The 22,807-nt window shown below is 40.5% G+C and overlaps 1 protein-coding gene across 7 annotated transcripts in view; it reads left to right on the plus strand.

Moving 5' to 3' along the window:
- LOC149263266 (uncharacterized) overlaps nt 1-22,807 on the plus strand; it is a 255,808-nt gene that overhangs the window by 39,918 nt on the left and 193,083 nt on the right. For 6 of the 7 annotated variants that reach the window (XR_016259246.1, XM_089426017.1, XM_089426012.1 and 3 more), the window contains exons 3-4: nt 7,302-7,393; nt 7,586-8,286. Coding sequence is in view for 6 of the 7 variants with exons in the window: in XM_089426017.1 (XP_089282143.1) it covers nt 7,302-7,393; nt 7,586-8,286 (793 nt within the window). In the remaining variant the exon portion in view is untranslated. The remainder of the gene's footprint in view (nt 1-7,301; nt 7,394-7,585; nt 8,287-22,807) is intronic. The other variant, XM_089426025.1, reaches the window with a different exon arrangement.

The following is a 22,807-nucleotide window of genomic DNA, read 5'->3' on the forward strand; positions in this document are numbered from 1 at the left end:
GAGCAGGATTACTACATTGGTGGGCCTAGAGGGTTCTAGAGGAGTTTTATGGGTTCGATTGGGATCGCTTACCATATTTCATCATCAGGATCAATTCCGCACGGTTTTCTCTTGGTTCCATTGCATTCTGATGATTTCTGTAAAATGGCATTATTAACAGGAATATTTTAATTAGTTATGCTTAAGGTGCTGTTTCAGGTTTATTACTTGAATAAACACCTTAGTGCAATAGCTCGTTGGAATCGGGGCAAAAAGATCTATAGGACAGAATGATAAAAAGGGGCTTTGGGTGGCCAGTGTGACCATAGAGGCGAATTAAGCATTTTTCGGCATTAAAAGTGACTTTAATTAGTTTATAAAAGTCACTTTATTAAATAAAGAAAGGAAAAGTGCTTTTAAATATTTAATTGGAGGGAAAAGTTAAGTGAGTTATAAAAAAGGGAAATGAGGGGGTCTCTCCTCATTCATTTGTGCATTTGTGAGTTTGGAGAAAGAGCTCTTGGAGAGAGTTTGAAGAGAAACATAGGGTTTTGGAACCCTCAGTTGAATCAATCTTCCCTCTTTAGGCACTGCGCAACCTCCTGGAGAAATAATACGACCTCCTCCCTTGACTGTTCGGGAACTGGAAACTCCTTTGGAAATCAGCTACTCTGCCCCTCTGCTACCTGCCTACTCTTATCACTGGCTTGATCTCGCTACTGAATCACCTGTTATCGAAAAATCGAACTGCCTTAATCATTGAGTATCTGCAATTGGTGTTTTCTCCATCTACTCCATCAACCTCCTCTTATAATCTCCAGTTGAGACTTCAATGACCATGATTAAATCTTAGTCGATAGTTGAGATCATCTTTAAGTCGATCCATGTGAGTTTCTAGAGAATTCTCACCTTTATCAATTAATTCTTTAATTAATTAATTTCCCTAAGTTAAACTTAGGCAATTTTTAATTATTGACTAATTAATTTAATTGAGCTATCTCTAGGTGGAATTTCCAGAAATGATTTTTGGGTTCTAGAGATCTCATGTGTTTTAGCCTATCCACAAAGTTTGAGACTAGAACACCATCCGATGCTACAAAAACTAACACAATCCAGTGGTAACTTTTCAGATCCACTAGCCATGGATGATCGAGGTCATATGGATCCTAGTACTTGGTGGGGCTTCCATGGCGAGGATAGCATTCATCTCTCAACTCTAGCCACAAGGTTGTTATTGCAGGTTGCTAGTTCCTCATCAATTGAGAGGAATTGGAGTACATATGGCTTCATCCATTCGTGAAGCGAAATAGACAGGGAGCAATGAAGGCGAAGGATTTTGTATATGTTCATTCTAACCTCTGTCTTCTATCACATTCTAATCCAGAGTATAAGAAAGGTCCAAGTAGGATGTGGGATGTGGAACCTGATATATCTGACTTAAACATGACATTGAATGCCATGACTCACCTCAATCTACTTGAGGATGCTACACAAACAATTCCAACTTCTACTACAACTTTTGATATTCTCGGTGCACCGTCATCTATTCATGATGTAGAGTTGCAATATGTAGATGATGAGGATGTAGACCCATTTGAGAATTTGTAGTCAAACCTACTTTCTATTATCATATTAGTAGAGTGACCATTGAAGAGGCACTCATTTTTGTATTTACTACTATCAATTTTGTATGAGGCAAGGTCATTTCAGTGTTTAAATTCATAAATTATCTAATGATTTTAGTTCTACTGTTGTGACTCATGAATGGCTTTGATTTTGAACTATGTTTTTTAAAATATAAAAATATTATTATATATTTTTGTATCCATCGTATCCTCTCAGTATCTGAATCCTGGCTTTTCAAAAAACCAACGGATCCGTATTCAGATTCAGATCCGAATCCGCATCTGTATCCATATCTTGGTAACATAGGTTTCCAGCCACAAAGGGGAGTAACATTTCCTCAGTCCACCCTTCAATCGATAGGTGTTATGTAAATAATGATGGTACAAAGGGGAGAAGTCTTCTTGGCCAAGTGCCATGGTCAAAGGGACCAACATGATGGGCATCCACATCTTGAGTGTATATATGTGAGGAGGGAGCAATCGTGGATGCATGAGTTACCAAATCGGCCTTTGATTTTCCACCCCTCTTGTGCGCCTTTTACTTTTGCTTTATGTTTATGTGTTACTTCTCATAGTTCAAAGGGTTAGAGCTTGCTTTGTATGATGTACAATAGTTGTAGTACCCCTTAATGACGAGGTAGCTCATTGCTCATCGGGGTTAGGACATGCAAGGGTTCTTTTTATGATGTATAGGAGCAACATGTGCTCAGGAACTGAGTGATGGCCATAATGAGTGAGGTAGAGCTCATGCTAGGCTTTTTGCCCACGTGTTAATGTGTATGTCCCGACCATCTTTTGCATTTTGATATTCTTTTTATTATTTGCTTGTGGCCATTATATGTTTTTTTCCTTTCCTTTTAGCTGCATCAACCTCCCAGGGCAAAGTTTCGGGCCCTACCCAGGTATGTGGATGTATGGGTGCCAAATCCCAGAGAACCAATGGTTAGTTGAACCCGAAGAATGGAGGTGGAATATGGGGCTTGTAATGTAAGATGGAAAGTGGTAAGTATGGAGTAGGGATCAGTGTTGCAGGAAACACCCCCTCCTCGGATCTAAACCCCGATTTGCGATCCGTACGGACGCGTGGGGGAAGTGCTGTACGAAACGTGTTTTAGAAAAACCAAAACGCGTTTCGGACTGATAAACACGCTTCCTGGAAATTCCGGAAGCGTGTGACCGAAACGCGTTTCATACGGCGCTTCGGAATACGAAGCGTACGGATCGCGTACGATTCCGTACACACTTCCTCCATTTCTGCAGCGCGGCAAAAAAAACGCTGTTTTTTTTTTATATTTTGACTTGTTAGGGGTGGGTCCACCTTGGGTTAGGGTGAGGAATGAAGGGATTTAAGCCCCCATTCATTTCTCATTTTCTCACTTTGAGTTTATGAGAGTTGGAAAGAGAGGAGAAGAGAAGAGAGGAGAGCTTGGAGGAGTGAAGGAGGAGGAGCTTGGAGTAGGAGCTTGGAGGACTTCATCTACAAGAGCTAAAGAGGTAAGTGCAAACCCCAAACTCCCTTATTTTTTTGACATTTTTTTTTTCTATTTTTCTCCTCCCTCTCCTACTCTTTCCCATTGTTTCTACTTGTTTATATAATTGCAGGTTGTCCACCACCTATATCCATATTCCAAGATGGTGTTCTTTTGGCTTCTATGTATCATTCCACTTTTGGTTTTAATGATGGCAAGGGGGAGTAGGAATAGAAGGGAAGAAGCACAAGAGGACAGTGGTCCCAATATGAGTGACCCAATGTATGATGAGGAGGAAGGGTTTGAAGAGGAAGGGGATGAAGTTGAACATGAAGGGGAAACTTAAACACTAGAGGGGAAAGCTGCATTAGCACCCTTGTGGAACTATGCGACCAAACTTGAAGGGGGAAAGGGTGGTGGAAACTACACATTTTTGTGCCCTCATGGTTGTCATGGAGGAAAACCATTTAGTGGTTCAGATACCAGTGTGAGGAGGCATCTTTGTGGGGTGATGGACAATGATGATAAGAAGGGCGCTGTGGGATACAAATTTGCCCAAGCATTTCATTTGAACAAAGAAGAAAATACATCCAAATAGAGGAGGCTGCACAACAAAAAAGCAAGAAACAAAAAACTCATTCTGAATCAAGTACAACCTCTAGATTTGGTAGCTCATCTCCTCATGGTACTTCTGGAAGCTCTGGAGGTAAAAGAACAATAGGGGATTTCCTTAATGTTGATGGGAGGGATGATGTGGATGGAAAGATAGTTCGATTTCTTTGTGCTTGTGGTGTACCATTCAATGTGCTTCGCTCTCCCTATTGGCATGAAATGGTAAAGGCCATCAATGAAGCCCCAAAAGGATACAAGTCCCCCAACTATGAGAAAGCTAGAACAATGTTATTAGAAAGAGAAAAAGCAAAGGTTCAAAGAGCTTTGACACGTTTTACAAATGAGTGGGTAGATTGTGGGGTGTCCATTGTATCAGATGGGTGGACAAATATTAGAAACCAACATTTGATAAATGTTCTTGGTGTTTCTGCTAGTGGTGCAATATTTATTACATGTCATGACTCCTTCTCCATCAGTGCATCTTCCCAAAACATTGTAGATCTCCTATTGCAATCAATCAAAGATGTTGGTCCGAATAATGTGGTTCAAGTGATCACAGATAATGCAGCAAATTGTAAGGTAGCAAGAAAAATTATTGAGCGTACTCATCCACACATTTTTTGGTCTGGGTGCTTGGTTCACACATTGAACCTTTTGATGCATGATATTGTGAAGCATAAAGAATGTGGGTGGATTAATGAGCTTTACAGGAGAGGGAAGCAACTGATTAAATTAATCATAGGGCATACAAGGGTAAACTACTTCTATGGCACTTATTCCAAGTTGCAATTGCTTAAACTTGCAAAGACGAGATTGCCAGTTATTACCTCACCTTTAGGCGGCTAGTGAAGGTGAGACAAGCTTTAATTAATATGTTGTGTGCTGAAACATGGGATGAAATTAACACTGATAGAGATGGTGCTAATGCAGCCAAGGACACTATTCTTGACATGTACTTTTGGTCACAGGTTAAATATGTTTTGCAATTCACCAAACCAATTTATTACATGATCAAGTTTGGAGATTCAGATCGACCAATAATTGCGGAGGTGTATGAGCAAATGGATAGCATGTTGGGGTAGAGTAAAGACATTGTTGAGCCTAGAGATATCACCTTGTACAATTATATTCGTGCAGAGGTGGAAAACTAATGGGAAATGCTAAATGTTCCATTGCATGCATTAGCATATGTTTTGACACCTAAATACTATCATCCATCATGGCTTTCAACACCAGCACCTGGGGGGGGAAAGCAGGAGAAAACCACACCAAGATCAAGAGGTTCACAAAAAATATATGATTGCATTGAGTAAATTAGTCCCTGCTGAGGAGGAGGCTGCCATGGTACGGAGACAGTTGAGCAACTATACTCTTAACACTGGTCCATTTGGGAGCATGCATGCAATTAGAGATTGAGAGACTTTTTCTTCTCTTGAGTGGTGGAACATGCATGGAGGGGCTACTCCACCTCTACAGACTTTGGCATTGCGGGTGCTATCACAGGTGGTAAACACTTCTTCTGCAGAGAGGTGTTGGAGTTCTTGTTCTTTCATCCATAGTGTTAAAAGGAGCAGGTTGAGTTTATACCGGGCAGAGAGCTTGGTTTATGTTCATTACAACTTGCGATTGTTGTCCCAGTACTGTGATGATGCAAAGACTAATAAAGACCTTAAGATTTGGGATAGGAATCCAGAGGAGCCCAATTTGGAGGATGGAGTGTTGCGATTAGAGAAATTAGAGGATGCTCTTATCCAGGTATGTCCATTGTGGTATGAATTTTCCTTATAAAGCATTTCTCTAATTCATGTTTTTAATTTTTTTTGTTAACTAGTGTTTTTTTTTGTATGAATTTATTGAGCGATTCCAGGATGATGATGATCTTGTTGAGATGCCACCCCCATTTGGTCCCTTGGTTCCTAGGTTCCATGGTTCAACACCAACAATAGGGGGGTCATCTTCATTAGTTTCAGTGCCACAACTTCCATAGGCACCATCCTCTTCATTGCCACCACGTGGAGGCCCGCAGGCACATTCTTTTCGTGGTGGAAGGAGGAGAGGTTAGTAGATATATTCACACTTTACTACTTTTGTCATAGATTAATCATTAGACTTGTAGGCTTGTGAATTTGAACCTTTTTTGTCTTGGCGGTGACCAAGTGACATATTTTGTAAACATTATTATTTGAATTTTGGACATGACAAATGTTGACAGTTGCTCGCTAGATAAATCATAATATGCTCATGTTTTATGTTTTATAATATGCTTAAATGTTTTATGTTTTATAATATGCTGATGTATGTTTGTAATTGCTAGAATATAGATGGTTGATGTTTGAATAATTAATCATTGATGTACATACTAGTAACTACAATGGAATTATGGATGCCATATCTATCTTGATTTATGCAAAAATATGCATGTTTTCATGTCTTCTACAACTAATTTGGTATTTGGGATGTTTGTTTTGAGTATAAATGCAAATATATATATATATATATATATATAGGAGACGCTTCACTTCCTAGATTTTTGGAAAATGATGCGTCCGCGTCCCTGCTTCCAAAAAACGTCCCTGTTTCGTCCCCGCTTAGTGCAACATTGGTAGGGATAGATGGAACAACTATCTCAATCAAGGCTTCCCGAGTAGTGCCCCTCTTATATCCATTGGGCCCTTATGGGAGGTCCCACTAGACCAGGATCGAAGATTAACCGCCCATTTAAGGTGAGGGAACAAGATCATGGTCAAAACCCTTCCTTCTTCCAGGTCACCCCATAATCCATATCAAAAGCCCAAATACAAACAAGCATAAGCACCCGATTGCAGAATGAATAAAGCCCTTTCGGTCGGAATCCCACATTCATCCATATGCTCTTGCCGGATGGGCGAGAATGTATATGATTGATGCAGGTGGTGGAGATAAAATGGCACATCATAAGCTAGTGGTGGCTGTCAAGGGCTGCATGGCTGGCCAGCTGGATGTGAAGAATAGGAGAATTTTTTTTCTCCTATGGGGTCACCTTCCTTGGTGGGTAACAGGTTCAAAATACAAATGTTGGATTAAGGATTAAACACTGAACAATATTATGAAATTGGAAACTTCATACTTGTGGGCATTTTAATGTGCTCTCCTTTCCAATTATATGTTGATTTCCTTGTTATGGAAGTTAGCATTGGGTGATCTATATATGGCAGATTATTTAAATATGACACTTGTGTAATGAAAATCAATTTTAACCTAGATAATTGTTTTGGTGGTCAACAATGATGCATTAGATTCACATTTTACTTATCATTGCATATTTCGAATTTTCGTGAACTTCTATGATGTACATTTGTTAGATAGAATAATATAATGTAGATAGAAACTCGTCTTTTCTTTATTTAGCTTATCAAGTTAGAATGGTGCGAATTGGTCTGGGCCTTGATGTAAGCAATTAAAAAGTCCTACATATGATATCGAACATATTTTCTGTAAATTTTCATACATTCTTTAGACATAGTAAGACACTGATAATTCAAGCAAAATGTAGTAAGACATAAGGAGAGTTTAATGCATTTTTTTTTCCTGGTGTATACTGATACCATTGATACTTACATGACTATATGTGTAATAGGATGAACAAAAAATTATGGTGAAGCGAAAAACGGAGCTTGGTGGGACATTTTCTGTAGCCAGTTTCATTTTTTTTCTTGGACTTTCTACAGCGTGAGCATATTTAGATGAACCACTATAATTTTATTGCACTTATTTGATTATATGAGTATTATTGTTGCCTATTCTGTCCTATTGTGGAGTAAAGATTTCATATTTTACAGCTTCTCACTATATATTTTATTTTTTATTTTCAAGTGATTGATGTCTTTTGTAGAGAAAGTACTTATGCTTGGGAATGTGCAGGTTGCTTTATCAAATTATTTCCAAAAGGAGTGTTGAAGTGCAGAACATAAGGCCTGCAAATGCCCCAGATATGAAATCTTTTGTCAATGATTTGGAATTCAATATAACTACAGTGTCGGGCATGAGCTGTGCACAGCTGCATGGCCTTGGTACTATGCAGACTGGAGACCCTGGATCAATTGATGAACGAACCTCACCTTTGTCAGACTTCATAAAGTTTGATTGCCACAATACAAGTAGAGGGCCCAATGTGAGACTAAAATGTAATCAATGCCAATTGACAAAGGATAACTACTATATTTCTTGGCATTTTATTGATGTGCCTAACAGTCCAGCTGCTGCAGTTGGTTTCCAATTTAACCTCACTGCAAAAAGACCCGGAAGTGATGAACATATTAGTGTTCTTAGTGGAGCAGTGGATGGAAGAGATGATTTGAACAGCTCATCAGTAACATTAAGAGGCAGAGCAGGAAATATATTACAATTCCGTCTGGTCCCTCGCCTATTCAAAAATGTGCATGATCTAAGGCTCATTCAGGCATTCTTTCATGAGTTTATCCCAGGCACATCTTACACAAGACCAAGTGAGCTACAAAATTCTTTGCAGAATCCAAAAGATGGGCAGCTCAACATAACATTTCATATAAACTTTCTCTCAGATTATATTGTTGAGATTGATACTGAGGAGATCATGGGACCTGGTAAGCTTCTTTCAGTCATAACTGCATCAGTGTTTAGATGGCATGTATTTTCTACTCATTTTTTTTTAAAAACAATTGTGCATGTGAGATTGACTTCCATTTTTTAAGTCAAATTACTAATCAAGTAAATCAGCTTCATCTTTCTTGGGATTATTATTGTTGAAAATGTAACTATGTTCGGTCTTCATAATTGTCATTGTACTCGTGTCATTATGTATATCTTATGTATCTATCAAAAGAAGAAAGAAAAGAAGAAAGAAAATTATTATTTTTCAGGCTTGGGTTTCATGCTCCATTTAAGTGGTCATCTAGGTCAAGCACACATTTCATGCTCCTAGGGTTTGTCAAGTTTATAAGGGATGTGTCATGAGTCAAGAGAGTTTTTGTCCTATGTATAAGACCCTATTGGGCAATTTGTAACAAGAAAGAAGAATTATTTTTTAGTCAAAATTGTCAATATTGACCTCCAAGACCAAGTCGGCCTAGAAGAGGCTATTCGACCCCTTGAAAAGGGTATAAATACAAGTGATTTCGACCTCATTAGCTCACCTTATCACAAGAAGTTCAATATGCAATAGAAGAGTGCGAAATTCAAGGAAGAAGCCAAGAAAGTCAAAGGAGAGAGAAGCTAAAGCAAGGAGGAAGGAAAATCAAAGTTCTGACCTAGTTTTTGGACTATTTTCTCTCACACGTGCGAAATTCTGAGATGCTGCAGGGGGCCGAAGTTGCAGACCTACTGCAGGTCCGAAATTTAGATGCTGGGGGCCGAAATTCTGAGTTTGCAGCAGTTCTGGAAGGGTTTGATCCTTGTTGACTTGGTTTGAATTTAACTAGTTGGAAGGACTTTTATTGGACTTGGTGCTTGGAGGAGGTCTTGGTCTAAGGTTTTTTGGTCTTGGATTTCTTATTTGAGGATGTTTCTATAAGAAGAGAAGAATTTTGCCTGGGTTTTCCCCTAAGAGGGGTTTTTCTTTGGCTAAGAGTCTACATCTTGTGTTTGTTGTTTTTGTGATCTTCATTGTTTTATGGTTTTGGTAATTGTTTGATGAAAGAAAACATAATAAGAACAAGAAGAAGAAGTTAATATAATATCACAATCAATTATAAAGTAAGAGAAATCACCTTAAGTGCTGCCATATAGATTTCTCAACATGGTATCAAAGCTAAGGTGAAAAAGGAAGCTGCTTGGAGATCACTCTTGAGGATATAAGAAGAGGACATGTACTCTAATCATCTTGGAAGGACATAAGAAAGGAGACAAGAGTCACAAGGGAGAACATAAGGAATGATGCAAGGAGAAGCTCTATGGAAAGAATGCTCATCATTCATCTTGAAGGAAGGCTACTAGACTAAGAGGCTCTTGTTTACAGGCGAGCATATTGAGAAAAGACTTTTGAAGACATCTTGGAACATCTTGAAAGAAGCATCTTGGAAGATCTTTTGAGGACTTTGGAAGACATCATTTGCAAGGTAGAAGGAAGAAAGTTTCTCTCTCTTTAATTAGAAGCTCTTTATTTTAGGTCATTATCTTGAAGAAGGATTTCTCTCTCGAAAGATCTTCTAGCAAGTCTTTGAAGAAAACAAGAATCTTGGGAACATCATTAAAATAAGTTTGAAGAAATATTAAGTGCCTTTGGAGCATCATTAAAGAAGGCTTAAGAAGTGACAAGCACCTTGGGACCATCATTAAAGCAAGTGTTGAAATTCTGATGTTCTATGCTGTAACAATCACTTATTACAAAACTTCTATATGTTGTAATATTAGATAAACAATTGTAGATAGAACATAAATCAAATGCACAATAGAAGACAATCAAGAATAAAATGAGACACAGAGAAATTAGGTCCAATGACCAAGGCAAAATCGACAGGGGGAAACCTAACAAATTCTTCTTCTATTAGAAATCAATTGTTCAACAAAGATACAAAGTACAATGAAAAATCAAGAGAATGAGTAAGTTCAACCAAATCTGAACAAGTTGTAGCATGAAGATCACTGGTAGCAGCAACAGATGCACACAATGAATAAACGTTCCTTTCAACTGAATCAACATTGAAGCACTAAATCAACTTTGGCTCACTAAGTTCTGCCCTTACTCTCCAAGTCTCTCTCTCTCAATCTTCGTCAACTCTCTCCAACTCTCTTTCAAGTTTGAATTCTTCTTTCACGATGCAAAACTAGTGAGAGGAGAAGGAATGAGACACATATATAGGAGCAACAAATACATGCTATAATGGAGGAATAACTCACATGCCAAGAGGGAGAGTAACATATGCTCATTTAGGAAATGTAACTCATGCCATTAAGATGGTACGCATGCCTTTGTAACTTATGCCATGAAGTAGGTGAGTGTAACATATGCATTAAAGAGTGCGTAAGAGGAATCGTTCATGACATGCTTTAATGAGAGCGTAAGAGAGTGTAAGAGGAATCTTTTATGACGAGCTTTTATTCAGTGTAAGAGAGTGTAAGAGCATTAATGAGAGTGTAAGAGGAATATGGCATGAGAGTGTAAGATGAATATGGCATGCCAATAATGAGAGTGTAAGAGAACATTATTGAGAGCCATGATTGAGTGACTTGAATTTCTTTTTAATAATAATATAATAGTATAATTGTGAAAATTTAACCACTGAAATTCTATTGCAGCAACTGGTATTATTTCTTCTAACTGTTAATTAAATTAACAATTTATTGCTATGGCTACAACAAAATAAACACACTGCAATCTTCACAAAAATACTGCAGAAAATAAACTGGAATCTAAGAAATATGCTAACACACACATGAAAATGACACAATTATCTTTGGACAAAAGTCCCCCAAAAAAATCCAACTTAGGAAAAGCAGTGCAACAATTGAGGGTTTTTATTATTATGCAGCAGTGAAATAATCTAAGTACAGTCTAGATGCCAAAAACAAGCAATTTTGTAGAGAAAATATTAGCCAAAATTATTTGAGTGAAATTACCCTCACTCCGAGAAATCCCTGCACTTGACTTCCTCTAAAAAGTAAGACGTCCACCTGGCTCTACGTAGGCCATGCGTCACCTTTGCGCAGGCCCTCAAACGCCTCAGCTCGAAACTTCTACAAATCAAGTCGTCTTGCCTACCGTTGACTGGGAAACTGTCTCTTCGACATTCTAGAAATGTCTTCCGGCCTATGGAACTGATAACCAACTTTACCCCAGGAAAATCGAACTGCTCTTTGAAGCATCTGCGTTGCCTCTACACAGCCTCTTGGAGTAATTTCGGCCTATCTGCAATGTAGTCACAAGATCTGGAAAAATCTTCCTCCGGCTTCATTGTCCCTGCCGTTCTCTGTCTCTGCTTCCTTTCTGAAGCTCGAACTCTTCTGACAACAACTGTTCTTTGGAAAAATCGAACTCTCCAAGGAAATTGATCTCTCGTGTGTGTGTTCTCCATCTACCCATCGACTTCTTATAATCTTTTGTTGGGACTCCAACGGCCAAGATTAAGACTTAATCAAGGGCTAAGATTATTTCCTAGTCGATCCGTGTGAGTTTCTAGATGATTCATAAAATGTTCAGCAGAGAGTACAATGAGCCCTATACAAAATCTTCCAGCAAAATTAACCCAATAACATTTAGAGATATGTTCCCAACATGAATATATATCAGAGACAACTTATCTTGTCTGTGGTCAACTATGGTCAGATGTCAAAATTTAGCCCTAGAGCCCAACTGCATGAAGGAAGAGTTGTGCATGTGGTTGAGACCTTCCAACTGCACCCTTGAGCCTGCTAGCTTGCGGTTATAGCCGAAAATTGCCTTTGACGATCTTGTGGTTAGAAACCAAAAACCTTTAAACACGTGCGAGCTTCGGACCCTGTAATTTCGGACTTGTGTGAACCTCTTTCCTTGACCTAAGCTCAGACCTGTGCGAACCAATCAATGAAGAATTGAAGAAGATGACGCTTGGTGATATCCAAATGAGCTTGAGGTCACTTGTATTTATAGGCTTCCAAGGGTGACCAATTTCTTGTTAGGGCCGACCTATCCAAATGTGCATATGTGGGCTTTTCTTCATAAGTGCACTTTCCCTTGTCCAAATTGAGCGCTTCAATAGTCAAAATTGGTCCTCTCGAAAAGAGGAATCTAGTCTCGTGGTTGGAATTTGTCACTAAGCTACCAAATTAACACTCACTCTTAGCTTGGGAGAAATTCCAACTGCATCATGTAATAATCATATGTGACCTGTCGACATGTCATGTCCCATCTCTACTCAACTCTATTTGCTAAAACATTCTCGAATCTAAAGAAGAAGAATCATCGGGGAGCTAAAGCTACCACCCTCTCGAACAATGAGGAAGGACCTACCAAACACTCTCATCTCATGTCATCTCATCGAGCAGTAGGCGAGATACAACTTACCAAGCAAGGATCACATGATGTACTCAATGGGCGAGATACAACTTGTTATATAAGAGGTAAGGATCACATCCATCCTATTGCCTGCCGATCTTCCCAGTAATGATCCTCAAGAGTCATGAGGTAGAACACTTGCATCATAATCTGAGCTTGGGTGAGATACCCGACTTACCAAAGGTAAGGATCACACACCCCCAAGCCTTCTCAACCTGTTAGCCAGACGGGGAGGGACAATCCCAACAATCCCAGCTTGTGGGTATGATGCCAACTGGGGTATACTCTACATAGACCAAGATAGGGGGAGATACCTGACTTGTCAAAACAGACAAGGATCACACACACCCAATGGGTGACAAATACGGGTGATACTTTATTCTCCAGAGATCCCTCAACCCTAGGAGCCCTCCAACTCAATTCCACACTCTAGGAGCTCAGACATGGGGGAAGAGCTGGTTCAGTGTTCTCAATCAGCGATGCCCCTTATTAGGAGGGGTCATGTATGTCAATCCAAGATGCTCTCTGAAGACCAAGAACTTCCCTTTCGACAAAGCCTTGGTGAGAATATCTGCAACTTGCTCATTTGTCAATATATGATGGAGTCTAACGGCTCCTCTCTGTAGACTGCACCATGTCTCCAATGTAATGATATCGAATCTCTATGTGCTTGGACTTGTCATGAAATACGGGGTTCTCTGCCCGATGGATCCCACTCCTGTTGTCGCAATGTATCACTGTAGTGTCTAGGACCTGCTCAAATAGCTTTCCAAAGAGCTTTCTCAACCGGAATGCTTCACAGCGAGCCATGCTAGCGACAATGTACTCTGCCTTGGCAGTACTCAGTGCTACGAACTTCTGCTTCTTGCTCATCCAAGATATCATGGCAGATCCAAGGCTAAAACAACATCTAGATGTACTCTTCCTGTCGACAACATTTCCTACCCAGTCAACATCGGTATATCCATGAAGTCGAACATCTCTGGCAAAATATCTCAGACCAAGTGTGATCGTCCCATGCAAATATCTCAAAATGTGTTTGGCAGCGATCTAATGTGCATGGAGAGGCTCGGTCATGAATTGACTCAATGTGTTCATTGCGTAGCATATGTCTAGACGGGTGTTCACGAAGAACATCATGGCCCCAATCAAATTTCTATAGTTGGATGGATTCACCAAATCAGGTCCAACAACTTCTCCACATAACTTCTTGAAATTCATTTCCATCGGTGTGGGAAAGGACTTGCATTCTGTCATTCCAAATCTCTCCAACAACTTCACGACATATTTTCCTTGTGAAAGGAAAATCTCACGGGCCTTTGCCACACCTCAAGGCCTATAAAGTAGTGCATGAGTCCAAGGTCCTTCATCTCGAATTTAGAGGCTAGCTCCTGTTTACACTCGATTATCTGGGGCTCACTACCTGTCAAAAATAGATTGTCAACATACAAAACCAAAATCAATGGCATACCTTGGACTACCTTGAAGTAGAGGTTGGGATCGACATTGCTTCGCGTGAATCCCAGCTTCACCAAATAACTGTCAATGCGGGCATACCATGCTCTGGGGGCTTGCTTCAAACCATACAATGCCTTCTTCAACTTGCAAACATGTGTTTTTTGATCCTCTACTTCAAATCCCTATGGTTGCTCAACATACACTTTTTCTTGTAACATGCCATGCGAAATGTTGTCTTTACGTCCATCTGATGAAGAGTCCATCCTTGACCTGCAGTAAGAGCAACTATCGAACAAATGGTTGTATATCGAGCCAAAGGGGCAAATCTATCATCATAATCTTCTCCCTCTTTTTGGGAGAATCCTTGGGCCATGAACCTTGCCTTGTATTTCTCAATGCTACCATCAACTCCATGTTTGATCTTGAATACCCACTTTGAAGTCACCACGATTTCCCATTCGGTTTCGACACAACATCCCATATGTCATTTTTCGTAATTGATTCATATTCTTCAGCCATGGCATCCTTCCAAACTTGTTCTTTCACTGCTTCTTCAAAGGTGGGAGGTTCAGATTGAATCATAGTGCTCATGGCTGCAACATATCCCTGGTACCTGCATGGCTTCTTCCTTTCTCTAAATGATCTTCGAACGAGAACTCGTCTCTCATCATCCTGTAATGTGTCACGAAGCCAAAGTGGCCTCTTCCTGGTAGGAGGATCACTTGGAGGAGGATCTAAGGGATCCATGGGCTCCATGGGATCATCAACAATATCTGTCTCGGATTCAAGCATAGAAGGACCATCTAAAATATCCATATCATCATTCTTCTTCTCAGGAGGAGGAGGCGGAGGAAGGTCCCTTGCTTTCCCAAGGGAAACATCTTCATCGAACGTTACATCCCTACTAATTTCAACCTTCCTTTGACCAAGAATATATATTCTAAATGCTTTAGAATTTTCACAATATCCAATGAAAGTACCTTTTCTTCTCGAGGCTTCTAGCTTGTTTCTTTTGTCCTTTGGCACATGAAAGTATATGGGGCAGCCAAAGATATGGAGATGGCTAACATCGGGCTTGACACTTGTGAACACTTCTTCGGGAGTTTTGTTGTCTAATGCTTGAAGAGGTACCTTGTTTTGAACATATACAACAACATTCGTTGCTTCTCCCCAAAGGAACTTCGATAACTTTTGATCATGGAGCATGGCACGAGAAACTTTTACAATGGACCTATTTCCTTTTAGCTACTCCATTTTGTTCGGGAGTATAGGGCACAATCGTCTCTTTCCTGAAACCTTCCTTCTTGCAAAAATCGATGAACTCATTAGAAATGTTTTCTCCACCATTGTCAGTCCTGAAGATCTTGATTTTCTTCCATGTATGATTTTCAACTAAAGCTTTGAACTCCTTGAAGTTTGAACATTTCGAAGGCTTCATCCTTGTGCTTCAAATAGTATATCCATGTCTTCCTTAAAAATCCATCAATGAAGGTGATGTAGTAGATATGGCCACCAATAGAATACAAGGGCATCAAACCACATATGTCAGAATGAATGAGATGCAGGATGTCATTCGTCGTGTTCTCGCTAGATGGGAATGCGTCCCTTGTCTTCTTTCCACTTGCATAACCTGGACATACTCCATCATGTCGGGCTTGAACTCGAGAATACCAAATACCAATTTCTTCAATTTCGGAAGAGCATCATAATGTAAATGGGCCAATCTTTGGTGCCATAGTTCGCTTAGATGATTAGTATCATGACCAATTCTAGAAGAGGTCTTCCAGTAACCCTGTAGAGACCTTTTTAAATCTTGATCCCAATGTGAATGCATCTCTCATAGGTGATCCAATAGGCCAAGTAAGAACCTTTCCCCTGATGAAGGCAACCCTCATCCCTTTGTCTTCCAAAGCAAATATTGATACCAAATTCTTCTTCAATCCCGAAACATACATCACATCATGGAGCAAAACAGATTCCCCGGACTCCAAATGGAATTTGATGGACCCAAAGCCTTTAATGGGATGAGTGGAGTTGTCTCCAAGAATAATTTTCAAATTTTACTCCCTCTCTACCAAATTAGAGAGAACTTCCTTATACCTAGAGAAATGATGAGTGGCCCCACTATCAACCAACCAACTATCCCACGAATCCGGAGGAGAGGAACTAGTGAGTGCAAAAATAAGAATATATTCAGATTGATTTGCAACATTATTTTCATACATGGAGTATCTTGACTTCTTTTGAGGATGACGATCTTCTTCATGATCACTTGGAGCATCTCTTCTTCTTCCATCTCTTCCATTATGATCATTCCTTCGGTCATCTCTTCTTCTTCGATCATCAAACTTGTTGTTGTTGCTTCTAGTGTTGTAGTGTGGACCATTGTCCTTCTCGAGGCAATCTCGAGCATAGTGGCCTCTCTTATGACAATTGAATCATTCAATGTGCAACGATTCCTTGGCTCTTCCAAACCTTCTATTTGAAGTTCAAGGAGGAGGCTTTCTTGAATTTGATGAACCTCCTTTTCCTTTCTTCTTCTTGTCATAAGTGATGAATACAACGGGCTCTCCTTCTTCATGCTTTTGTATCCTGCCTCTAGAAATCATCCTTGATTCTTCATGATGTGAAAATTCGGTGACCTCGAATCCCTACTACAACAACTGATAAAATTTCTCCTCCTTGTTAATTTATGAATAAATTTATTTACAGTGTTACACAGTAAACATCGAAATAAAATCTACTGCAGCCTTCACAACATAAAATATTGCGGAAACAAAATACTGCACTGGAAAGAAATAAACACACGCACGTACACCGTTATTTTGGGACAAATGTCCCTGGAAAAACCCAATATGGGAAAACAGTGCAGCTTAGGGTTTTATTGTTAAGCAGTAGTTTTCTGAGTACAAACCATAAGATGCCCAAACTGGCTATCCGATACAGAGAATAAACTGGGAAAGATGTAGTGAGAAAATATCTCACACTGTCACTAGAGATTCGACACTGATCCGGGCTCTGGATGAGCCGCCCTACGCTATCTCTACGCAGTCTCTGTGTGGACTCACGCATTCACTGCGTCACAGCTCAAGAGACTACGTCACCTCCTCCTTCTGACCTTCTGCCAATTGGAAACTCAACGCTCTGTCCCTCCGGACTCACACCCCAACTTCTGGCACTGGATCTTGATTGTTCCTTAGCAAAATTGCAGACTCCCTCTGAAGCATCGCGCTGCCTCTGTGTGGCACTGTGCTGCCTCTTTGGACCTCTCGACGCTTTCTTTGCCTTGCACTCACCGGGACTGGAGAAATCCCCTCCGGTCTACTATCCCTGCCCCTCACTGCAAGATCACTCGATCTCTCTCTGGCAACTCAGCGCTCCTCCGTTTGAGAATTCTATCTCTAGATCTCAATATCTCGGTGTGTTCTTCAAGTGCCCATCAAGCTCCTTCTTATAATCTCTCATTGGAGCACCAACTGCTAAGATTAAAACATAATCAACGGCTAAGATTAAATGGGAGTTGATCCTTGTTAATTAATACCCTTTAATAATCACATTTCCTAAGTTTGACTTAGGAATACATTAAACATGATTAATTATTTTAATTAAACCATCTCTAGGTGGAATTTTTGCAAACGATTTTTGGGTCTTGGAGAATGCATGTGTCTTAGCCTCTCTGCAAAATTTCGAGGCTAGAGCACATCTGATGCTACATAAATCAACACTCCCTCTTAGCAAGGAATGTGCTCTAGTGCTGTAACTCACTGAAAGAATCACTCTGTCTCTGCACCATCTCTTGCTGTGCTGCTGATGTCTGTCTCTATTGCCCATTAATTACTGTGCAACTCTGATTGCTGCATCCGTGCTGCCGCTGGCCTTCCTGAATTGTTGCGAACACTGCATATGCACTACAACCCTCTCCAACTGTTGCTGCTTCAACTACAACAACTGCAACGGAAAAGCATCCAAAATATTGAACCAACTATGGTAAGTATGATGCATCTGTAACCCGAGTTCTGACTACTGCTAGAGTCTCTGCTATCATTGAAGCCTTTGCGTTGCTGATGACTTTGCACTGTGCCAACTGCACTGCTGCCAATTCTGCCCTGTGCTGCTCAGAATCTGACCGCTACTAGCTACTGCATCTGTCACTTTGGCACCTGACTGCACCAACTGCCACTGGTCCATCGTGCTACTGCATGCTATGGGCTCTCGTAGCAAGGTATTAATTCAAGAGGTGGACCTCCTCAAGAATCTTGCCCATCCTGTAGCTCTCTCGGGCTACAAAACCAAATCACCCTACCTCATCCTTGGAGTAGCTTGGTGATCATGGCAAACTCTTTGTCCAGTTTGGAGGACAGCTTGTCGATCTCTGCGGATGCAGCGTGATGATCCTGCTTCTCCTCCTTGCCCTTCTTCCTGAGAGGATATTGAGTGCTGTAGTGGCCAATCTCACCACACTTGAAGCACTTGATCTGGGAAATGTCCTTCTTCCTCTTGCGTTGCTCCTGCTGCCCCTTTGATGCGAGGGCCACATCTTCCTCTTCCTTTACTTGCTTCGTCCCACTACTGCTGCTACCACTACTGATGGTGCTCTTCTCCAGATCTCACGTCATTTCTTGCTGCTGTAGATCAACCCACATACGATCCCACTCTGGCAGTTTTTCTCTGCCCAGGATACTCTGGAAGAAAACTTGCCATTCTTCGGAAATTTTGTTCAGAGCTAGCCACACCAATTCTGTAGGCTGGGGTGCCGACCCTACTGAAGACAGCTGGTCTCGGACATCCTGAAGCCTAGTAAGGAAGGGGTTTATATGCTCCCATTTCTGCATCCTCATGCATCTCAGTTTCTCCTCAAGATACGTCTTTCGCTGCTCAGAAGATCCTTTGTACAACGTAGCAAGTGCTTCCCACATCTGCCGAGCAATATCTTTGCAAGCTATGTGAGATACCACGTGATCTCAAACCCCATCGAGAATCAACCTCTTAGCTTTCACCATCTCCTTCTTGTACATCTTAAGCGGATCTGCATCAGCGGGTACAACTACCACACTATCGATATGTATTGAGATCATGTTCATCTAGAAGGCAGGAAATTATAGCCTTCCAGATGTTGAAAAGTGTAACTAGGTTTGGTCTTTATAATGACATGTAAATATGATTTTATGAAATAAGATGTAAATAAAAATGAAATTATTTTATTGACTTGCTTCATGGGTTTCATGAGCAAGGGTTTTTGTTTTTGAGAAGACTCCAGTTGAGAGTCTTTAGGATTTATTTGTCATCTAGTCACAAAATGCAAGAGTCATTGTCGTGTAAATGAAGTCATGTTACACTTTGTAAAAGGTCAATATTAGTATGTAAAGTATCCTCCAAGAAATTGTCACCAAACCTCTTCAAGTTGGCCTACAAACGATAAGGAAGCTGCTAGATCAAGTCAGTCTAACTCCAACTGTCAAGTCGGCTTAAAGGGCAACGAAGGAGGTGCATATATAGCCTAATTCGTCCTCTATTTGAAGACAAGAAACTCGACTTACTTGAGACAAGAAGTGCGAAAGAAGGAAGAGAAGTAGCAGTACGAAGAAGGAAGAAAAGGAGAAGTGCGAAGAAAGAAAAAGGATTCTTCTGGGTAATACGAAATTAGGGTTTCTTCTGGGCCAGCGAAAAGACTTTCTTCTGGGACAGTGCGAAGTCTGGGCAACAAAATCTTCTGGGGCAGTGCGAAGTCTGGGCAGCAAAATCTTTTGGGAAGTGCAAAGTTAGGGCAGCAAAAGAAGGAACCTTCTAGGAGGTCGAAGTAGAGACCCAGAGATCGAGCCTCTCTAGAGGAAGCTAGGAAAGACCTAGAGACCGAGATTCTCCAGGGAAAGCTGAAGAGAAGCAGTAAGAAGGATAGAGATCGAGTTCTCTAGAAGGAGCCAAGGGAAGCAGTGTGAGAAAGGCAGAGCAAAGGAAGAGGCAGAGTATCTAGGTTGGTGACAAGGTTCTTGGAAGGATACAAGAGTCAAGGGTTTGTGTCATGGTCTTGGTACTTATCAATTGAAGATCTAAGAAGAAGAATTTTGATCGGGTTTTCCTCTTAAGAGGTGAGAGGTTTTGGCCTTGGCTGGAGAAGCCTATATTCTGTGTCACTTGTCTCTTTTATTATTGCATATTGGTAATTGTCTTGATGAAAGAACACATTAATAAGCTAACGAAGAATTGAATATAAGATTAAGAAGAAAAAGAGCATCACAAGCAATTATCAAGAAGAGAAATTGTCATTTATTGAATGCCCTAGATTTCTTAACATTGTATCAGAGCTTAGGTGCTGAAGTGTTAAAATTGGCAACTAGGGAAAAACTTCATGTGGGTCATCTTATTCATGGTTGATAATACTTTTATTAGATTCCTCTTGTCGAGAGGTGTAAGATTGATATAAAGATCATTCGATTTCGATAAGTATTCATGGAGATATGAATTTATTTTGATTATGGAATTATTATCAAGTCAACCTACAACTCATGTAGGCTCAGAAGCCCAACAGTGGCATCTATTCAAACACCAACGTTGTGTATAAATACAGGAGGACTTTTCCTCATTTGGACTCACTCATCTCATCACATCTCTCTCTCTACTACGCAGAAAAGAGTCTCTTCTCTACTGCGCAGAAAAGGGTCTCTCCCTCACACATGTGAAGCCGGAAGCTGCTGAAACTGAAGCTGCAACTGCAGAAGTAAAGATTGACTTGCGTGGACTAGAAGATCTCCTCATCTGAACTGTGATGTAGGTTCATCTGAACCTCCTCTGAAAGCTGCAACTTTTGGTGGTGGAATCAAGTCAATCCAACGGACGGTTTGCAAGATATCGACTGCCCTAGTTTGAAGCTGGAAGCTGCCAAAACTGAAGCTGCAACTGTAGAAGTAAAGATTGACCTGCGTGGACTAGAAGATCTCCTCATCTGAACTGCGCTATAGGTTCATCTGAACCTCCTCTTAAACCTGCAACTTTTGGTGGTGGAATCAAGTCAATCCGACGGACCGTTTGCAAGATATCGACTGCCCTAGTTTAAAGCTAGAAGTTGCCGAAACTGAAGCTGCAACTGCAGAAGTAAAGATTGAGCTACGTGGACTAGAAGATCTCCTCATTTGAATTGTGTTGTAGGTTCATCTGAACCTCCTCTGAAAGCCGCAACTTTTGGTGGTGGAATCATGTCAATCTGACAAATGGTTTGCAAGATATCGACTGCCCTAGTTTGACGCCGGAAGCTGCCGAAACTGAAGCTGCAATTGCAGAAGTAAAGTTTGACCTGCGTGGACTAGAAGATCTCCTCATCTGAACTGCGCTGTAGGTTCATCTGGACCTCCTCTGGAAGCCGCAACTTTTGGTGGTGGAATCAAGCTGATTCGACGGCCGGTTTGTGAGATATCGTCTGCCTTAGTTTGATGATGAAGCCGCTAATGTTGATGCTGCTGATCTAGGGTTTGCTACTACTAACATAAATCAGATTTATTGTACTATTTCTCTCTGCTGAATTATTGAAGATAAAAGAAGATTTGATCAAAGGGTTTCCCCACACATTGTGGGGTTTGTCCCTGGCTAGCTGCCACATCTTGTGTCTCTTGTCTTGGCTTGTTTTTTGTGGATCGTTTAATGTTCTATCTGCACTTTACTTTATGTACATTTGATTGCTAATCTGTGGAATATAATAAGAAAGAGAAGTAAATTGTTATAAGCATAGAACATACCATAACTTAACACGGAATCAGAGCTGATGGGGTCCTCAACACTCTTTCCTGCCGAAGACAAACTCCGTGAGAACGCTGACTATCACGGATGGAAGATGTCTATTGATCTAACCCTTGAGGATCAAGGAGTGTTGGATCATGTGAGAGGCAATATTGTTGAGCCTCCATCAAATGCACCTCCTGCTGCCAGGAACAAATGGAAGAACGGAGAAATTAAAGCGAAGAAGATTATCCGGGACTCTATTGACAAGCACTTGGTGGCCTACATCTCTGAACTAGACACCTCCAAGGAAATCTACGATAGACTGGTGAGTTTATTTAAAGTTAATGATGCAAATCAAGTTTTGTTTCTTAGAAATACGCTGAAGGAAATTAAGAAGGGTAAAGATGAGAGTATGCAAGCATACTTCTTAAGAATCATCGAGATCAAGAATGATCTCCTATTTATTGGGGAGACTATTACTGATAGGGAAATGGCACTCACAACTCTTGGAAGATTACCATTCGAATGGTACGTGTTCAGGACTACTCTTCAGAACAATAATGTAATTCCTGGTTTCGAAGAATTAATGGCTAGATGCATTCAAGAAGAAACAAGGGTAGAAGAGCAAGAAATGCCCTTGCCTAAAGGTCCTCCTGCTGCTTTTTCTTCTCATGCTAAGAAAAGAAATAATTTTGGGTCTAAATCGAATAGAAAGGTTGGACCTAAGGGTGGAAGAAAAGGACGATGTTACATCTGCGATAACGCAGGTCACTGTGCAAGGGAGTGCCTTGATAGAAAAGACTCACACCGGGACGATGATCAAAATCCCTTTGATGGCAATCAAAGGAATGACAAATTCAATAGCAAAGGTAAGAGGAGAGCTGGGAATCAAGGAAGAGGACAACCATTCAAGAAGGCTAGAAATTCCAACTTGTATTAAATGCACCTGATCTCAAAAAGAACTTGGT

This window comes from Pinus tabuliformis, chromosome 6 (genome assembly GCF_031772625.1).
Source record: "Pinus tabuliformis cultivar Carrire ecotype Pingquan chromosome 6, CPIR1, whole genome shotgun sequence".
Classification (NCBI taxonomy): domain Eukaryota; kingdom Viridiplantae; phylum Streptophyta; class Pinopsida; order Pinales; family Pinaceae; genus Pinus; species Pinus tabuliformis.